This window comes from Salmo trutta, chromosome 2 (genome assembly GCF_901001165.1).
Source record: "Salmo trutta chromosome 2, fSalTru1.1, whole genome shotgun sequence".
Lineage (NCBI taxonomy): Eukaryota > Metazoa > Chordata > Actinopteri > Salmoniformes > Salmonidae > Salmo > Salmo trutta.
In genome coordinates, this window is record NC_042958.1 from 23,533,231 (window position 1) to 23,553,659 (window position 20,429).

Below are 20,429 nucleotides of genomic sequence, written 5' to 3' on the forward strand. Positions count from 1 at the left end.
GATTATGGCTTATCGTGATTTTGAGTGTGGTCAATATATTCTCTCTCGCATGCATTCACAAAGACAAAGTGACATTCACAAGGGAGCCGGAACCATAGAATGGAATCCCTAATTCTAGTTCTAGGATTGGAATACCCGTAGTTCACAGGCAGTGATGAGGTCAGTGATAGTGGTCTGGTAAGTTTGAGGAAACCGATTCCATGCAGACAGGGGTCATTCTGCTCAACGTTGATATATTCATGATTCCATCCACCAATCATATCAGCATGTATCAGTGGACAAAAAAATGATGTTTTGTCCGTTTGAACGTGAATAGCAGAGCAATATACATATACAGTATCTCTATATGACTCTGGCATGTAGCATTCAGCCACATTTGTCTGGCTTCAATGGGTTTGTTCTGCTAATGTATTTAGGCAAAATACATTTCTTAGTGTAGAATGTAGGTTAATATGGGCATAAAAGATGTGATTTCATGGAATGTGGGACTGACATGATAAACAAGAGGTGTCTGAATGCTAAGGATGCCAATGCTCTCTCCAACGGGGCCCGTAGACTGATATGTTAAGGTTCACTCTGTGTTTAGACCTTCACAGAGATGACGTGGTTTAATAGTGCAAGCAACGCATGACATCAAACATAACGGGGGCAAAATCAACAAAATGTCAGTTCAACAATGTGTATGGTCAAAAATCTAAACTATCACAGCACCAAAATAACACACAAACACATGGAATCATGTATTTGATGTACCACCCCCACAAATACTTGCTGTTCTACTTTTGTTGAAGATACTGTATGCCAGATCGGCAGTATAAAGCAATGAGATGCGACTACAAGGACAATATTAGTAGACAAGCTAAAAGACATATGAGCTCTATCATTCTCCAAATATCTGCCAACCCCCCATAACAGCCTTGACCTTTATAGTAACAGGAAATTACATGTTAATCCCCGCCATCTTGAACACGTCATCGCCTGCCAGAATATTCCCATGCGCCAGTCCATGTCCAGTCATCGTCTGTGGCCATACCTGCTATAGCCACAGGGTGGTGCTGTTTCGCTGATGCAGAGGTGCTGTAGTAGTCAACTTATGTGAGGTTCCATTTCTCTGTCTATGGATTTTCATATGGTTCATCATATTGCAAGACCCAATTATCCAATCTGCTTTAAGGTGGTGGAGGAGTCCCTCTCCCTCTACAGGTTTTGGTTGTGTCTGAAAAGGCACCCTATCGGCTATTCAGTGCACTACTTTTGAGCAGGACCCATATGGCTCTGTTCTAAAGAGGGTGTCATTTCAGACACATCCACTCTTTGGCTGGGAGACCACAGGATCTGGGGGCTCTGGAAACCTGTTTCGTACAGATAAGGTGTGGACCCAACTAACCCCAATAACTAAACTAATGAGCTACAGTACTAGCTACAGTTACCAGTTCATTAGATGTATGCATTCCTCCTACGTGGTCTGGTTGCACCATTCTGAGGTGGATGTATTGTCTTCAAGCTTTGATTAGCAAATTGACTAGGTGAATCTGAGGACTGTCCTCAGTTAAAAAAAAAAAAAAAACTTTTGTTTCATAGTAAAGTGTCCCTGCAAGGTCCCTCAATTACTCGATCCACAACTTCATGGGGACAATTAACCATTGAAGGAGTGTTACGGGATAAAGTGTCCCTACTCTGCTCCTGTCAGTATCCTTGAGTCCAGTCAGATTAACTGGCAGCTGAGAAGACCTGGGGGTGTTACTGAATAAAGTGTCCCCATCCAATTCATATTCTCTCTGACAAACAGTGGCCAGGGTCTGTGGAAGTCTAAATGAGCAGCAAGGCAGGGGGTTGATCAACTATCCTGCCAACAAACTAAACGATGTTGGGGGGGGATCACGTCCAAAGCCCCACCCTCAGAATGTTTCAGTCCCAAGATCCTTGAGTAACAGTGATCACAGTCATGAAGGAGGGAGGGGGGGTGGATTGAGGGAAGAGCAGAGTTGTCCCTGGTGGCTCAGTGCTCCAGCCGAGCGTCACACACCTGGGTCACCTCGATGACGGGCGGAGAGCTGCCTGTGGCAGGCCCACACCAACACCCTGAGAGACGCAGAGACTGGTGGGCCTCACACTTCCTGGAGAGACAGAGAGAGGGGAAAATGTAAAAGATAGAAAAGGTGGCATGAATAGATGGACCAGTGTAGGTCGAGAGAAGAGGGGATGAACATTTCAACAAAACATATCTCACTGATAAAAGACAGTGGTAACACATTGAGAAACACCAGAAGTAGTACCGAGACCATCACTGCAGATGTGAAACGAACTAGAAGTAAATACTCTGGAGTAAAGACGCACATGGTGGCCCACAGGTCAGTCAGAAGACAGACAAATGGTACTAGACACCATTATCACGCTTAACAACCGGACACCAGAGAGCGAAGGGAAACTTCAACACTAAGAGATCAACACAGGCCCTAATGACACAGCAACACCGGGGTAGACTAGGAAACAGGTAGAAGACATGGAACAACATGGACCAGGGTACATAGTGGGTGTGGCAGCGAAGGACAGCATACATGATACCATATGATGTGAAGTATTCAGCACCTCCAACTACTGCCCTCTATCTCAGATAGGGGCTGCACAGCTGTGTAACATGGAGGGAAAAACACAAAGGAAGGATACGGTCAAGGTCATTCAACTAAGACCGAAACCACCCTGCTGTCGCCACCAAGCCATCTACTGCACGTCCACATAGTCTGCCTCTGCAATTAACCACACACAGCCCTTTAGACCAGGGATCATCAACTATACTGAACAAAAACATAAATGCAACAATTTCAAAAGGTTTTACTTAGTTACTGTTCATATAAGGAAATCAGTCAATTGAAATAAATTCATTAGGCCCTAATCTATGGATTTCACATGATTGGGAATACAGATATGCATCTGTTGGTCACAGATACCTTAAATAAAAAAGTAAGGGTGTGGATCAGAAAACCAGTGAGTATCTGGTGTGACCAACATGCAGCGCGACACATCTCCTTCACATAGAGTTAATCAGGCTGTTGATTGTGGCCTGTGGAATGTTGTCCCACTCCTCCTCAATGGCGGTGTGAAGTTGCTGGATATTGGCGACAACTTGAACACGCTGTGGTACACATCAATCCAGAGCATTCCAAACATGCTCAATGGGTGACATGTCTGGTGAATATGCAGGCCATGGAAGAACGGACATTTTCAGCTTCCAGGAATTGTGTACAGATCCTTGTGACATGGGGCCGTGCATCATCATGCTGAAACATGAGGAGATGGCGGTGGATGACAGGTACAACAATGGGTCTTAGGATCTCGTTACGACATCTCTGTGCATTCAAATTACCATCGCTAAAATTGCAATTGTGTTCGTTGCCTGTAACTTATGCCTGCCCATACTATAACCCCATTGCCACCATGGGGCACTATGTTCACAACGTTGACATCAGCAAATTTCTCGCCCACACATGGTGTGGTTGTGAGGCTGGGTGGACGTACTGACAAATTCTCTGAAATGACATTGGAGGTGGCTTTTGGTAGAGAAATGAACAGCTCTTGTGAACGTTCCTGCAGTCAGCACGCCAATTACACGTAACCTCAAAACTTGAGACATTCTGTGGCATTGTGTTATGTGACAAAACTGCACATTTTAGAGTCAGCTTCTTGATATGCCACACCTGTCAGGTGGATGGATTATCTTGGCAAAGGATAAATGAACACTAACAGGGATGTAAACTAATTTATGCACAAAATCTGAGTGAAATAAGCTTTTTGTGCGTATGGAAAACTTCTGGGAGCTTATTTCAGCTGATGAAACACGGGACCAACACGTTTATATTTTTGTTCAGTGCAGATTCAGCCGCGGCCCAATTTCTTATTGAGCACATGATCAGGGGGCCGAAAAATAATTACAAATATTTCGTAGGCTGCAAATTGACCGCAAGAAACCCAAACAGATATAATATGACTAAAACAATCATTTCAATCCTTGCTTACATTTGTATATGATCACATAAATAGTACCAGTCAAAAGTTTGGACACACCTGCTTAGTCAAGGGTTTTTCTTTATTTTTACTGTTATCTACATTGTAGAATAATAGTGAAGACATCAAAATTTTGAATTTAACACATATGGAATCATGTAGCAACCCCCCCCAAAAAAAGTGTTAAACAAATCAAAATATATTTTATCTTCAAAGTAGCCAACCTTTGCATTGATGACAGCTTGAACACTCTTGGCATTCTCTCAACCAGCTTCACCTGGAATGCATTTCCAACAGTCTTGAAGGAGTTCCCACATATGCTGAGCCCTTGTTGGCTGCTTTTCCTTCACTCTGCGGTCCAACTCATCCCAAACCATCTCAATTGGGTTGAGGTCGGGTGATTGTGGAGGCCAGGTCATCTGATGCGGCACTCCATCCCTCTCTTTCTTTGTCAAATAGCCCTTACACAGCCTGGAGATGTGTTGGGCCATTGTCTTGTTGAAAAACAAATGATAGTCCCACTAAGTGCAAACCAGATAGGATGACGTATCGTTGCAGAATGCTGTGGTAGCCATGCTGGTTAAGTGTGCCTTGAGTTCTAAATAAAAATCACAGACAGTGTCACCAGTAAAGCACCCCCACACCATCACACCTCTTCCATGCTTCACGGTGGGAAACACACATGCACAGATCATCCGTTCACCTACTCTGCATCTCACAAAGACAAAGCGGTTGGAACCAAAAATCTCAAATTTGGACTAATCAGACCAAAGGACAGATTTCCACTAATGTCCATTGCTCGTGTTTCTTGGCTCAAGCAAGAGTCTTCTTATTATTGGTGTCCTTCAGTAGTAGTTTCTTTGCAGCAATTTAACCATGAAGGCCTGATTCACGCAGTCTCCTCTGAACAGTTAATGTTGAGGTGTGTCTGTTACTTGAACTCTGTGAAGCATTTACTTGAGCTGCGATTTCTGAGGCTGGTAACTCTAATGAACGTATCCTCTGCAGCAGACGTAACTCTGGGTCTTCCTTTCCTGTGGCGGTCCTCATGAGAGCCAGTTTCATCATAGCGCTTGATGTTTTTTGCGACTGCACAAAGTTCTTGAAATTTTCTGGATTGACTGACCTTCATGTATTAAAGTAATGATGGACTGTCGTTTCTCTTTGCTTATCTGAGCTGCTCTTGCCATAATAAGGACTTGGTCTTTTACCAAATAGGGATATCTTCTGTATACCACCTCTACCTTGTCACAACCCAACTGATTGGCTCAAACACATTAAGGAAAGAAATTCCACAAATTAACAAGGCACACCTGTTAATTGAAATGCATTCCAGGTGACTACCTAAAGAAGCTGGGTGAGAGAATGCCAAGAGTGTGCAAAGCTGTCATCTCCAATATATTTTGATTTGTTTAACACTTTTTTGGTTACGACATGATTCCATATGTTATTTTATAGTTTTCATTTCTTCACTATTATTCTACAATATAGAAAATAGTAAAAATAAAGAAAAACCCTTGAATGAGTAGGTGTGTCAAAACTTTTGACTGGTACTGTATCTCCATTATGCGTAGGAATACTATGGAACAGATTTCTCAAATTAAAATCACTTGGAGCAGATTTGCTGCTGTTTTTAGTCTTTTATGTCCAATAATTAAAAATACAATTTTGGGGGGCAAAGGAAATCCCTCACAGGCCAAAATTGGTATAGTATTTATATGGTTCAAGGCCCATTCCTGTCTGAGGTTTAATGTCAAGTCAATGAAATAAAATGTCCAGTCTGGTCTGTAATCAATATCTCTTATCCGATTAGCCGACTGAGGCAGCGACCCGATGTCTTTCCTTTCCCAACCACTAAACACAGCTCTGTCGGTTCTCCTCAAGGCTTTGTCATTTCTCATTGGACAACTATTGAGGAGACACACTATGGCTTGATATGACAGATATTAGTTAATAATTGATATTTTACAATGCAGGTAGCTACCTTCACTACTTCACTAGCATTAGGAAAATTATGTTAGGAGGGTGGGGGTTGCTGTTTTCAAAGGCTTTCAAGGTCATTTCTGTTTTTGAAAGTGAATGCTCTGGGGGAGGGGATAGAGAAGGATGCCGCTTTAAAGAGACACTCCAGCAAAAATCAGCTAACGGCAGTTGAAGTTCAAGTCACAAGCACAGTTCACTTTGAGGAGATTGATTGTGATGGCCACTGCCATAACAGGTGGCATGATGCCAGCTGGTCTTCAGGAAGAGGGGCTGATCATTTGAAAAGAAAGCTAACTAAATGAAGGGAGTTTGAGCATTACACAAAAGGGCTTCTCGATGCGAGTGCGCGTGTAGTGCAGTGAAAAATCAGTTATGAGTAAGAAAACCACGAAACCCCATCAGGCCATGGTTGTGAATAGTGTCTTGAATAATTAAAATCGGGGCAATGTTAACATACGGGATATAGTGAAACCTTGGATTGTGTGTGTGTGTCTTACCCGTTCTCGTCTGACATAATGTCCTGGTCTGCCTCGGCGGTTGATGACTCCACGTCTCCATCTGCATCTACGCTGCTATCACTGCCCTGAGCTGACAACCCACTCTGACTCTCTGGGGTCAGAGACTCCCCGCTGTAACGCGTGCACACACACACACAAAAAATCTGTTACACACCCTAGAAACACAAGCCATGTAACACAATTGCAGTAAACCTGTGTGTGTCTGTTGTTCAGTACTTGAGGCGCTTCTCCAGAAGGTGGATGTGACGGTCCTTCTCCTCCAGTCTCTTCTTGAGGGAGCTAATCTCTCTCTGCTTCTCAACCAGCTCTTTCTGCAGACGATAGTTACTCTCCTCCAGAGTCTCACAGAATGCCTGGTGGGGGGGATCGAGAGAGAGACAGACACTGAGTTATGAAAACGTGACAGGACAACAACTGACATGGCAAAAAAACTTGAGTTGGGTAAGTTGAGCCAAAGGGATAGTTGTTACTAGGAAACCATACACAAAACGTATAATTTGACCAAATATTAAGGAAGCGGTCATCATTTTATGGAGTCTGTGAAGGAAGAAACCACATGGAAAAAGTGGTAAACAAGTTAGGTCCAAAAAACTGATATTCACCAAGTCAAATTAATCTATTGTGTTAGAGGTTTCATGATGCTAAAGAGATCATTTAAAGATTGTTCTATACATCAGTTAGGGTCTCTATAAAATAGAATATGAGGTACTTAACCTAGCATGAAAGTTATCCATCCTTGTAGCTGTGTGGGCTAATATTAGAGGTCGACCGATTAATCGGAATGGCCGATTTAATTAGGGCCGATTTCAAGTTTTCATAACAATCGATAATCGGTATTTTTGGCCACATCAATCATAAACACTAGTTAACTACACATGGTTGATGATATTACTAGTTTATTTAGCCTGTCCTGCTCTGCATATAATCGATGTGGTGCGCATTCGCGAAAAAGGACTGTCTTTGCTCCGACGTGTACCTAACCATAAACATCAATGTCTTTCTTAAAACCAATACACAAGTATATCGCCTTGTTGCGAACTGTGAAGACTATTTCTTCCTAACAAAGACAGCAGACTTCGCCAAACGAGGATGATTTAACAAAAGCGCATTTGCGAAGAAAAGCACAATCATTGCACGACTGTACCTAACCATAAACACCAATGCCTTTCTTAAAAGCAATAAACAGAAGTATATATTTTTAAACCTGCATATTTAGCGAAAAGAAATCCAGGTTAGCAGGCAATATTAACCAGGTGAAATTGTGTCAGTTCTCTTGCGTTCGTTGCACGCAGAATCAGGGTATATAGAATCTGGCTCGTTAGCGAACTAATTTGCCAGAATTTTACGGAACTATGAAATAACATTGTAGGTTGTGCGATGTAACAGGAATATTTAGACTTATGGATGCCACCCGTTTGATAAAATACGGAACGGTTCCGTATATCACTGAAAGAATAATGTTTTCGAGATGATAGGTCATTAATATGGTCAAATCCGGAAACTAAGGTTTATTATATTATAGTTAAGTCTATGATTTGATATTTGATAGAGCAGTCTGACTGAGTGGTGGTAGGGAGCAGCAGGCTCGTAATAGTCAAAGGTATATGGTTTAGAGAGAAATAGTCGACGCGTCATAATTCTTGTAATAACTTGCGGCTGAACTTGAAAGGGGTTCCTTCGTTATTTTACCGTTCATGTCTTCCATAGAGAATGTCTTGATCTACTTCAAATAAGGTCTGTGTTTTGTGCTTAAACCGCCTCAGCGTTTTGATACCTGTGTAAATCTCACTAGGTAACGTTTGTCAACATATTTTCATAAATCCACTCTACAAAAAAAATGATCGTCGCTTATATTGATCAGAGTTATATCCTATGGATATCTACACAGTTATAAAATTGGCAAGGTGGTGTAAGCCTAAACCAAACACAGACCTTATTTTAAGTTAATCTAAAAATATCCTATGGAATAAATGAAGGAACGGCTTTTCAGATTTTGCTAGAAGGTGTCATGGGAATTATGACTCGCACTTTGGTAGTCAATTCTTACCATGCCCATTATTAAAATAGGATTTCCTGCATATAGAAATTACAGTTTTTGTTTTCAGCATTCATCACAGGTAACTTAAACTCTATTTTTATTATTCAAACAGTTGAGAGTATTTGTCTCCTAAACAGACTCTTCAGTATCGCTGTCACTTCAGAGCTGTGTGTGTGTGTGTGTGTGTATATATATATAAAAAATCATAATAGTAAATCGGCCGATTAATCGGTATCGGCCTTTTTGGCCCTCCAATAATCGGTATTGGCGTTGAAAAATCATAATCGGTCGACCTCTAGCTAATATAGTTAAAATGTTTGCCTTGGGGTAATTTGGGCCAATGGTTGAGCCAGTTGCAAGTTGAGCAAATTGAGGTAATTCAAGGAATTATCGCTGGGATATGAGGTAACAACAGGGCCAAAGGGTTTAAGTGTATAAAATTATTAAAAAGACAAAAAAGCGATTGTGATTGTATTGAATTGTGTTAAGGAAGCAAAGATAGACATGGTTTTAAAAAGGTAGTGGTTATATTTCATTCAGTACAGAAATTTGTAGGAGGCTTAACGACCCTGTCCCGCGGCTCAATTTACCCCACTCTCCCCTAGTGGAGCACGTAGAGGAGAGGAAGCCAAATCCTAATCCACCACTAACCAAAGACTGTAAAACTATTCTAATGACAGTTATGCTAATGGTTGTATATACTAATTAGATGTGGTGCTGGCATCGGAGGTTCATTCCAGATAGAGAACAACAAAGCCTGTCCCAAATTACTCCCAGGATTATGGGTCACAGAAACAAACACTGCAGAAACTGGATTGAACTGGTCTCGTTTGGGTCTACGTGACTTCTCAATAGGCTTTTGTGAAAGTCTACCTCAAGTTGCATGCTGGTAACAGAAGATCAGTCTTACCCGACTCTCCTCCAGACTGTCAAAAGGACCTGGTGGATCATCTAAACACAGGAACTCTCGCACTGCTATGCTGTTAAAGAGACAAGGAAAGACAAAAGAGTTTTAATAACCAACAGGAACTTACTTATCTTTCCATACCAACCAAGCAACCTCAGGGTACTCACACACAATCCCCTAAAAGACAGTATCTATGATGGACTGGGTATTGGTTTTGCTCTCTATGTCACCAGTATTGGCACCAAGGAAACTAGACAAGGTATTAGAAAAGGTTTGTATTACAATGCTAAATACAGTTACTGTGTAATGTATGCTTTTAACCTTGACTACATAACTCTAATATAGCCTAATTAAAAGTGTGTGTAGATACATTCAACTGGTTCCATAGACATGCATTGTTGTTGGCCAGGTGCTTAGTCTGTCTCAGGTCATGGGCAATCAGCAAGTCCATCAGTAAACTCAAGGCTGTGTGTGTGTAAGAAACCTCAAAGCACTTGAGGTTTGCACTGCATGATGAGGCATGTTCACGCAGACAGGTGCACAGACAGGTGCACAGACACGCGCACAGACACGCACACGCACCAGTTGGCAATGTCTTTGTGTGCCACCAGGTTCTGTAGGAAGGCCTGCAGGCCCAGCTGTCTGTCCTCTAGGAAGTCAGAGTTGTAGTTGTCTTTGAACCAGCGCTTTGGAGGCAGAGACAGTCTGAACCCTGGGAATATCTCCTTCAGCTGAAACTCACACACAGACAGGTTGGGCAGGGGAAAAGCAACACTGATACACACACACACACACACACACACACGACATCTTAAAAACACACCCAGTACACACACACACACACACACACACACACACACACACACACACACACACACACATTACACACCGTACAAACAAACACACGGAAAAGAGAGACGAAGAAGCACGGGCCAATTATCGCATTTAACACCACGAATACACCCTGAACAAATGTAACATCACATGGTTTGTTATGACCAGGAAAACCAAACAAGGCCTGTTTGCTCAACAGGGACGGGAGGGGCTTGAGTTATTGAGCTTTCAAAAACACATCCATGTCAACTCTGGAAAAACTCTTCAAACAATTTTCCCAAATTCCGGTTTACAAGTACAGCACATCCAGCCCAGTGTTCATCCCGTTAGGCCAGTGCCTTTATTCACAAATCAGAGTTGGAGTGCTGATCTTAGATCAGTTTTTAAACACATTTTAAATCATAAATAAGCCTGATCCTAGATCAGCAGTCTTACTTTGAGTCTTTGTGAATAGGTGTCCAGATTGGTTAGTTCTCTCCTCTAAAGAAAGATAAAGAGCGAGAGAGACCACAGGAATGGCAGTGCAGCCTGTCCACAGCCTCCGTATGTCTGATGGAGGGTGTAGCCTTTTCCTATCCCACTCCAGGCTACTGTGTCTAGTAGCAAAACCGGATATGTAGGCGTATAGTCAGCATATAGCCTTCTGTAGTCTGTGATTTATTACTAGAAATATTTCTAACAGAAAAATGTAGTAACCCATCTAAGGGCATTGTTGGCAGTGTGCTGACTTGAAAGGATAGACTAGATTTAAGAAAAGAGTTGACGATATGGACGTCACATGAAGCACTTCAGCTGTAAGACTTTTATGAAGTGAATGATTATTATACCTAATCCACATAGACAAGGGGAGAAAGGCTAACTCTGACCTGTCCTGCTAGGAGTTGGCTTCCTGTGGCTGGCTAGACAAAGCTACTGCTGCTGTTGTTGTTTGTGGAACACTGGCTCTTTGTGTGCTGGGGGGGAGGCAGAAGGGATTCACTTCATTTCTGTATTACTCTCCAACACAAAAGATCTACTCCCACAATACTGACGATTACAGGCGGTCTCTCCCGCAGTACTGACGATTACAGGCAGTCTCTCCCACAGTAAGGACGATTACAGGCAGTCTCTCCCACAGTAAGGACGATTACAGGCAGTCTCTCCCGCAGTACTGACGATTACAGGCAGTCTCTCCCACAGTAAGGACAATTACAGGCAGTCTCTCCCACAGTACTGACAATTACAGGCAGTCTCTCCCACAGTACTGACAATTACAGGCAGTCTCTCCCACAGTACTGACAATTACAGGCAGTCTCTCCCACAGTACTGACAATTACAGGCAGTCTCTCCCACAGTACTGACAATTACAGGCAGTCTCTCCCACAGTACTGACAATTACAGGCGGTCTCTCCCACAGTACTGACAATTACAGGCGGTCTCTCCCACAGTCCTTACAATTACAGGCAGTCTCTCCCACAGTACTGACGATTACAGGCGGTCTCTCCCGCAGTACTGACGATTACAGGCGGTCTCTCCCGCAGTACTGATGATTACAGGCAGTCTCTCCCACAGTACTGACAATTACAGGCGGTCTCTCCCACAGTACTGACGATTACAGGCAGTCTCTCCCGCAGTACTGATGATTACAGATGGTCTCTCCCACAGTACTGCTGATTACAGATGGTCTCGCCCATAGTACTGACGATTACAGATGGTCTCTCCCACAGTACTGCTGATTACAGATGGCCTCTCCCACAGTCGTGAGATGGTGCTGCTTTACGGGCTCCTGACCAATTCTGCTATTTTGTGTTTTTTTTTTTGTAGATAATGTCTCGGACATAATTTCCTACCACCGAACACACCTTCTGGACATTAGAACAGCAATCACTAAACTCAATTTGGATGACAATTTCTACTTCCACGAGTTGGCAGCTCTGGATGCAGTGTTGCCATGATACCGAAATGTTTACTTCGATACCAGGTTTAGTATCACAATACGCAACACCAAAACAATACCACAAATATAGGCATATTGGCCAAAGTCACAGAATGGCACTTGATCCAGACAGATCATTACATTTGACACTTTAGAATTGTTGATAAATGCATTAATTAATCAAACAATCAATTTGTATGTGTTCTTTTACCAATCTAGCTACATAAGAAATCATTTATTTGAATGGTAAATCTCTATTGATAAACTGGGCAAATCAAGATGTAGCCTATTCACAATACAGGTGAATGCATGTGTGACCCACCACCAGGATTCAGTCCTATGTAGCAAAAATTTGAAATAGTATTTTTTACATTGGATAAAAGTAGAGACTCAGAGCTAGAAAACGGTATTTCAAACACTGCAGTTGAGGAACAATGGGAAAGTAATTCTGCTTTGAAAGTTGATAAACTTGTAACCCCACTTTAGAGAAAATGGCCCTTGGATGTTTTGGTACACCTACTAAGGAGCTTTTGTCTACACCCATTCAGCATCATTCACACCGTCTTAAGCCTTGGCCCTACCAATCTCTTTAATGGTTTCACATGTGAGGGCCTGTGCTAAACAGTAAGGTAGTGAGGTAGACAACCAAAGATTTAAAGACAAAAAGTGGTAAAAGTAGTTGCCTACAATAAGGAAAAACTCCAGGTAAAAATACACTATCTAGTCCTTGGCCTATATCATATGACGACTTTGGTGCAGGTTATGTTCTTCACATTACCATCTCTGGTAAAACACACACTATATAAAATATAATCTAAATGTATTTGTTAAATGCACAGCACAGAAGGTGGAAACGGTACAGTTCACACTGACAGTGGCGTGTGCAAAAAATAGCACATCGTGCTCGGGTAGCCGATGTGAGTAAGACTTTCCCACCTGGACAAGAGGAACACCTACAGCGTGCGTGCATCATCCCCTTCTGTACTCCCGGTTCACCCACGACTGCATGACTCCAACACCATCATTAAGTTTGCTGACGACACAACGGTGGTAGGCCTGATGGCCTACAGGGAGGTCGTCAGTGACTTGGCAGTGCAGTGCCAGGACAACAACCTCTCCCTCAACCTCAGCAAGACAAAGGAGTTGATCGTGCACACAGTAGGAAACGGAGGGCCGAGCATGCCTCCATCCACATCGACACGGCTGTAGTGGAGCAGGTTGAGAGCTTCAAGTTCCTCGGTATCCACATCAATAAAGAATTAACAGGGTCCACACACACCAACACAGTTGTGAAGAAAGCACGACAACACCTCTTCCCCCTCAGGAGGCTGAACATATTTGGCATGGGCCCTCAGATCCTCAAATAGTTCAATAGCTGGACCATTGAGAGCATCTTGACTAGCTGCATCACCGCTTGGTATGGCAACTGTGTGGCATCCGACCGCAAGGCACTAGAGGGTAGTGCATTAGGCCCAGTACATCACTGGAGCCGAGCTCCCTGCCATCAAGGACCTCTATACCACGCGGGGTCAGAGGAAGGCCCTAAAAATTGTCAGACTCCAGCCACCTAAGTCACAGACTGTCCTCTCTGCTACTGCATGGAAAGTGTTATCGATGCACCAAATCTGGAACCAACAGGACACTGAACAGCTTTTACCTACAAGCCATAAGACTGCTAAATAGTTGAACAAAAAATAAAAAATTAGCAGTAAGCTTTAGTTGTCTTTTTGCACTGAGTCAATTCCTTGCGCTGCTGTTTCCAACGTCTTATCATCGACTCATTAAGACCAAGCTCCCGTGCAGCAGCTCTATTTCCTTTTCCAACAGCCAGATCAATCGCCTTCAACTTGAAAGCTGCATCATATGCATTTCTCCGTGTCTTTGCCATGATGAGGGTGACAAAATGACTACCGTAATCAGAATGATGGGAAGTTTGAGAGCGCTCGATTTAATCTAAACAGTAAACAAAAAAGTTGTTTGAAATTGCCGAACGGATTAAGGTCATTGGTCTAATGAAAGCTTCATGCCGCCAAAAAACTGAGCACGTTACAGAATGTGTTTTTTTGGAGAAAAAAAATTTAAAGCGGGAAAAATCCATATATTAGCCGAGTCATTGTTTAAGCCGCGAGGTTCAAAGCTGGGAAAAAAGTTGCAGCTTATAGTCCGGAATTTACGGTAACCATTTCACTGTTAGTCTACATCTGTTGTTTAAGACGTGATTTGATTTGTATTACACACTGTCCGTTCCAGGGTACTGACTATTACACACTGCCTCTCCCACAGTACTGATTATTAATCACCGTCTCTCCCACAGCCCTGACTATTACACACTAGCTGTGATCGAATACCCATACTAACATACTGTATACTACATACTTAATGAGTATATACACACACAACATACTATTAGTTCATTTTAGTATACTGTAAACAAACAGTATCCTTTCAATTGAGGGTACTAGCACCTTGCCGGTCGACCGGAAGTTGATGTGGTTGCTATGCAACCTCTTATTAGCTAGTTAGCATAACAAATTACTAGTTCGACATTTTACAACTCCGGGTGTGTTGTTCAATTCAAATCTGGAGTGCCAGAGTGTGCTCGTAAATTCTGAGCATTGTCAGATTGTCTGTTTGTAAATTCAGAGGGTTTCGCTCTCTGAGCGCACACTGGATGCTCCGCCAAGAAGTAGGGTTGATTTGAGCGTTCTGACCACACAACGGCAGTCAAGCACCCAAGCTAACATTGGCTAGCTACTTCCAGACACAAATGAGACCACTCTGACCATTTTACTCGCCCTAGCAGAGCCGGTTAGGCAGTTTTCTTGTTAACTGCTGTTGGCAACAAATGACTTCTATTTTGCTGACGTTTACTGACACCGGCCTTATTCAACGGGTGTTGATCACTCGTAAATGCATTATTCTGTGCTCTGGAACACTCAGACGAATGTGCTCTGAATTCGGAGTAGATAGCCAGAGCGAATTTACGAAAGCACCCGAATGTCCTTTGAGAATGCACAACGACGATACCTTTTAGCTAAACTAAGACTGCCGGGAATAATCAAATCAATAAACGTTGGGTAATTTGCCTATAGTTAATCTACTGGCAAGTTTGATGTATTATTAGCCAACTAACGTTAGGTAGCTAGCTAACATACCGGTACATACTGCTGTAATGATATGCTATGTGGTTCGTAAGGACAGCGTAGCTAACAAATTGTCAGCCAACATAACGTGTAAGGTAACTTGTTTGAAAAGTCATTACATTGTTCAACATTTTCTTAACATTCGTCATAATTAGATAAAGCAATGAATTTGTATCCAATCCTGTTGTACTGGGGCAGCATATTTTCCGCCATTTTCTTGTATCTGTATTATGGGCCCTAAAGTACGGAGATAGTGTCCTCTGCGTGTATACTTCATATTTTGGCGAATTTAGTACGACATCAGGGAACTTTTGGTATATTAACTATATCCATACATGACCAATAAGCATACTATATACTCAATTCAAGTCAAAGATTGTATGGTACGTGCGGTTAGTATGCTTATTCGAACACATCTACTGTTTCTCCTATAATACTGAGTATAACCCTGTCTCTCCCACAGTACTGAGAACTGTCCCTCCATGAGAGAATCTACAGCCATAAACACATATTGTGTCAGGGCAATTGAGCACTGGATAGGCCTACATTATTGACAACAGTTAATAGGGTTTGTTACTTAGACTATTCAGATGGGGTACAGATCAGGAAAAGTGGAAACTAGGGCATGTGTGTGATAGCGAAGGGTTATGTCACATGGATGAGTAGTATGCTAGCTAGCATACTACTCACCCAATGATGTCATAGACGGTAAATTAAGAAGCCATTGTGAATCATGACACAACACTGCCTTTGAGTTTAGATAGTGGCCCATTTTTGACATACAGAGGATAGTTACTCCATCCTAATGTATTCATCAGACAAACCTTTTCTCCTATGAGGCCCAAGACAGTCCCTGGGAGGAGTAACTATCCTCGAGTGAGGACGTACCTTGTCGTTGAGTCTGGAGAAGTCAGTGTATCTTCTGAAAACCACCCAACTCTCATTCTGAGTCTTCCTCACCAGGACCTTATACACCTGCAGCAGGAGGAGACCAAACACACACACGTTAACAGCTCACCTTTGACCTTATGATAGCAGTTATCTTATATTCAATTACAGTCATCGATTAACAATGTTTCCTTCAAAACCACAGCAGCACAGTGCGCCAGAGACTGAATCTGAACCTAACAGAGATGTATTTTCTCAATATTAGCAAAGACATAGTAGAAGCTTAGTAATACCAAGAGACAAAGACAATATGGATGTGAGCTTGCTTTTTAGAAGAGCCTACCTTCTCCCTTTCATAACCAATGTCTTTTTAAGAAAGTCAGACGTTTAGCATTTCTTCTATCTCTGACCCCGTTCAGGCATTTCAAACCACAGGCACTCAGAACACACTGCCTGCGTCATGAATGGCACCATATTCCCTAAATAGTGCACTACTTGGGCCCTGGTCAAAAGTAGTGCACTATATAGGATACCATTTTGGAGTTACACTAAGCCGTTGTGTACTTGTTGAAAATTATGCAGTCTATTTTAGATAGCGTTAAGGGAAAGCAGTGGGAATGCAGAAGCCATTTTAGGAGTGACTTAATTACTGGACTTGACCTTTAAATCAATGACTGAAGTCTTCAGCAGCATATTCTGATTCCTCTTAATTAAAGTGCTGCTGGAGAGGGAAATTACAACGCCTGTTTGAGTGGAAGGGGCAGTACACTGCCACTGCAGTACCAATCTGCAACTAGGCTAGATCATGAATACAACTTGAAGCCATGAGCAGCAAACACTTTATACACGAGTGTTAGGCCTTCAATACAATTAATGTTGCAAACTATAAATGAGAGAGAAGAATGTAGAATGTGACTCAATTGCTTTGAGTCAAATCCTTATACTGCTGTATCATCGTCCATCTGTACTGGATGAGAGGGATGCAGGGGGTTAACAAATGGTAATTGATGGCAGGGCTGATGTACTGAGATCATGATCAGCATGACTTCACATTCCAACACATCCCTCAGTCGCTACTAATAACCTCCAGCAGCTCCCACACCTCCTGCCATGACGTTGCCACTTTTGGCAGGCGGCTGGTGTTAATAATCTGTTCCTGATCCAATGGTACCTCCATCTCCCCAACACTCCTAAACATCTGTCTAGACAGCAGGAACAGTACATGGCTTCTAATCCCATCTATGGGAACAAATACAGGGGGAGAAGGCAGACCACAGACAATCCAGACTACAGGCTATCCATTGACAAGAGTGACTATGCGTAGACTACAGACTATCCACAGTCACAGAAACTATCCACAGCGATCTATAGCGTCATTTGGTTTGTGAGTGTTGACTAGATCTTAGCCACCTGGGATAAACTCTAAACACACAGGAAACAGGAGATCGCCTTGGGGGGGGGGGGGGGGCTGGCTGGCATTGACCATAATGAGCTAGATTTGGGGACACGACAGTCAGGAAACAAACAGACAAGCCCTGACAGACCATGATAAATGAATGGTAATGTAGCCTAACTAAAGCCAACTGGTCATTTGTGCCACTTGGTGCTTAGCCCAGAGCTTAAAGGGATACTTCGGGATTTTGGCAATGAGTTCCTATATCTACTTCCCCAGAGTGAGATGAACTTGTGGATATGATTTTTATTTCTCTGTGTCCAGTATGAAAGAAGTTAGCATTGTCTCACAAAACTAACTCTAACTAGCATTAGCACAATGACTGGAAGTCTATGGGTATCTGCTAGCATGCCAAAATCTCACAGTATCCCTTTAAAAGTTCCAGTAATGACATTAACAACATTCCCAACAAGTCCAGGCATCAAAACAGAAAGGAAGGATATTTCAAATGACTTGCAACTTGGGAAAAAGTGGTTAAAATAAGGACTACATTTTTGCTGACTAGTTGAGTTTGGCATATAGCTTCCTGCTGGCCCCGTCTTCCTGGCATGTTTGAATTGCATAGCTTGGTCTCAGAACTGTGCTATCAAGCCAACTCCTTGCATGACAATAGCCATAGGCAAGACAACACAAAGAACACCAAGCTAAGAATTGCCTCCCTCTCTCTCTCTCTCTCTCTCACCGTCAACTTCGCCCGCTCCTCCATGACCTCGTAGCCCAGCACAGTGGGGGTGATGGGCCTCTCTTCCCAGGCTGAGGACCCTGTGATGGACCCTGGAGGTCCTGGTGGTGATTCCTGATCCATGTTCGCCTGGGAGGAGGTGGAGTACTCCACCGTGGGGTCCAGCCCCAGCCCATTCAGCCTGGCCCGGGTCACTGGGCTCTGACACTGCAACAGGGAGGGTGGAGAAGTGAAGCAGCAGACTCTCTCTGAGCTCTGGGACCGAGGCCCTCCGACTCGATTCCCTCTCCTCCCAGGGTCACGGCCAGGGCCCAGGGTCTCATCCCCGGGGCCTCTAGTGGAGGAGGACTCAGAGCTGCTGGAGACACTGTTCAAAGATGAGGTCCTCTGAGGCCCCCGCCTGGGCTTCCCACTGGCCCCTAGCAGGGTCCTATCTCTGATGGAGACAGGTACAGGAACGAAGGGCGAGGACATCTGGCTGGGCTGTAAGTGTCCTCCCTCTGGTTGTCAGATACCCCAACCCTCCTCACCCACCTCTACCGCCAAACTCTTACTCTCACAGCCTTGCAAACTGGCAGGGCAGCAGGTCAGCATAGGAGGAGCTGGTGAAAAAAAGACAGGGCTAGTACTCACTCTAGGATCCAGCACCCTATAAAAAAATAGAGGATACAGAAAATAAAACTGACTTATCATCCCACCTTTTGCTTGCTGATCATAAGGAAGCAGCATACATTGATCATGTTATTGAATACAGTACTGTCCCCTGAATGAGGCCAACTATTTGCAAATTGCAACCAAGAGGCACATCAATTATTGATAAAGCCAAATGTCATCTATAATTGATAGATGTGTGGATGAGTGAAATGCATGGGGGGGGTCTAGGTGAGAATGGTCCCTTGCATAGTAAATAAGCTTTCATTCAGCCTGGAACTGTATTGATTGTCTGTCTGACAGAGCTTCCTGCCAGTCAATGTCTGCATCGCAAATGACACCCTATTTCCTATATACTGCACAACTTTTGACCAGGGCCCATAGGTAATGCACTACAATAGAAACAGGGTGGCATTTGGTAAACACATAATGACAGAGCACTAATTGAGCATGGTAGAGTAAGTCAGTGGAGTGTGTCTGGTCTGGTATTTATAGATTAAAGAGAAGGCTTAAAATACATGTGACACAAATAAACATCCCAGACATATTGTGTTGCTGCAGAAAATGCATTATAAATCAATGTCTTCCTAGCTATGTCCTGGTTTGCTTTGTTCACAACAGCACACCACAACTAAATAGACACACACAACACTGTGGCTCTCTCTCTCACACACACACACACACACGCGCACACACACACACACACACACACACACACACACACACACACACACACAGTTAATTTAACCTCACAAGGAGCTTCATATTACAAGCCTTTGGACTATTTTATGTTTCCACACGGAAAAGTCAGGACCCAATTTTAGCTGCAGATGTGATCTTGCCTAACCCTGTGATGTGTAATGAGCTTCTTGTTGACTGTAAAACAGAACCCATGTAGGGAGGTGAAGAGTTGTAAACATGAAAGGCTCTCTCCATAATGAGGCGCCTTGGCTGAGTACTGATTGTTTAAAATGGCTAGCTTTTGTACACGCTGGAGCAAAGGTTACATCACTGAAAACGAGGTATAGTTAACACCGTCATTATTTAGCTAACTAACTTGCCATTTAATTCGCATAACAGCTATTCAGTAAGCTTATCACCTGGCTAGGCTAACGTTAGCTACTGGCTAGCTTCTAGCCAGTTAACGTTACCGCAGACACTTTTTGCTTGATTCAACAGCACAGAAGAACGAAAAGGGCATACTCACCGCAGGATGTTCTCGCTCCACGTTCAGTTGCTTCATCATAGATGTTAACATTTCTGGCTGTTTATAGTGAAAGATATACTTGCTTTTGCCAACTGTCATACGCAAGACTAGTGTACAACGCCGACGACAGTCCCTCCAGGAAAAGTGGACGTCATCACGCATATGCCCTGACGCGCCAACAAATCAGAAAAAATCATAACAAATGTTA

The 20,429-nt window shown here is 43.1% G+C and overlaps 1 protein-coding gene across 2 annotated transcripts; it reads right to left on the reverse strand.

Annotated features, from left to right (window-relative positions):
* Positions 1 to 562: 562 nt before the first annotated feature.
* On the reverse strand, positions 563 to 20,388 carry snx16 (sorting nexin 16). 2 transcript variants are annotated; one of them, XM_029699063.1, is made up of 8 exons: positions 20,222 to 20,388; positions 18,364 to 18,965; positions 16,229 to 16,315; positions 10,031 to 10,179; positions 9,452 to 9,521; positions 6,720 to 6,856; positions 6,483 to 6,614; positions 563 to 2,117 (listed from the first exon to the last, which is right to left on the reverse strand). In XM_029699063.1, the coding sequence occupies exons 2-8, from the start codon at positions 18,835 to 18,837 to the stop codon at positions 2,000 to 2,002; spliced, it is 1,167 nt and encodes a 388-aa protein (XP_029554923.1). In that variant the 5' UTR covers positions 18,838 to 18,965; positions 20,222 to 20,388; the 3' UTR covers positions 563 to 1,999. The 2 variants fall into 2 exon arrangements, with proteins under 2 accessions (XP_029554923.1, XP_029554916.1); XM_029699056.1 differs by having other exon boundaries at positions 18,364 to 19,012.
* Between the last annotated feature and the right edge of the window lie 41 nt (positions 20,389 to 20,429).

What these genes read in the sequence shown, in the direction of transcription:
- snx16 (XM_029699063.1), bottom strand. Translation starts at nt 18,837, where the DNA reads ATGTCCTCGCCCTTCGTTCCTGTACCTGTCTCCATCAGAGATAGGACC. An exon ending in TCTCCAGACTCAACGACAAG is followed by an intron (nt 10,180 to 16,228) that starts GTACGTCCTCAC and finishes TGTGAGTTTCAG; the next exon opens with CTGAAGGAGATATTCCCAGG. An exon ending in ATTATGTCAGACGAGAACGG is followed by an intron (nt 2,118 to 6,482) that starts GTAAGACACACA and finishes CTGTCTCTCCAG; the next exon opens with GAAGTGTGAGGCCCACCAGT.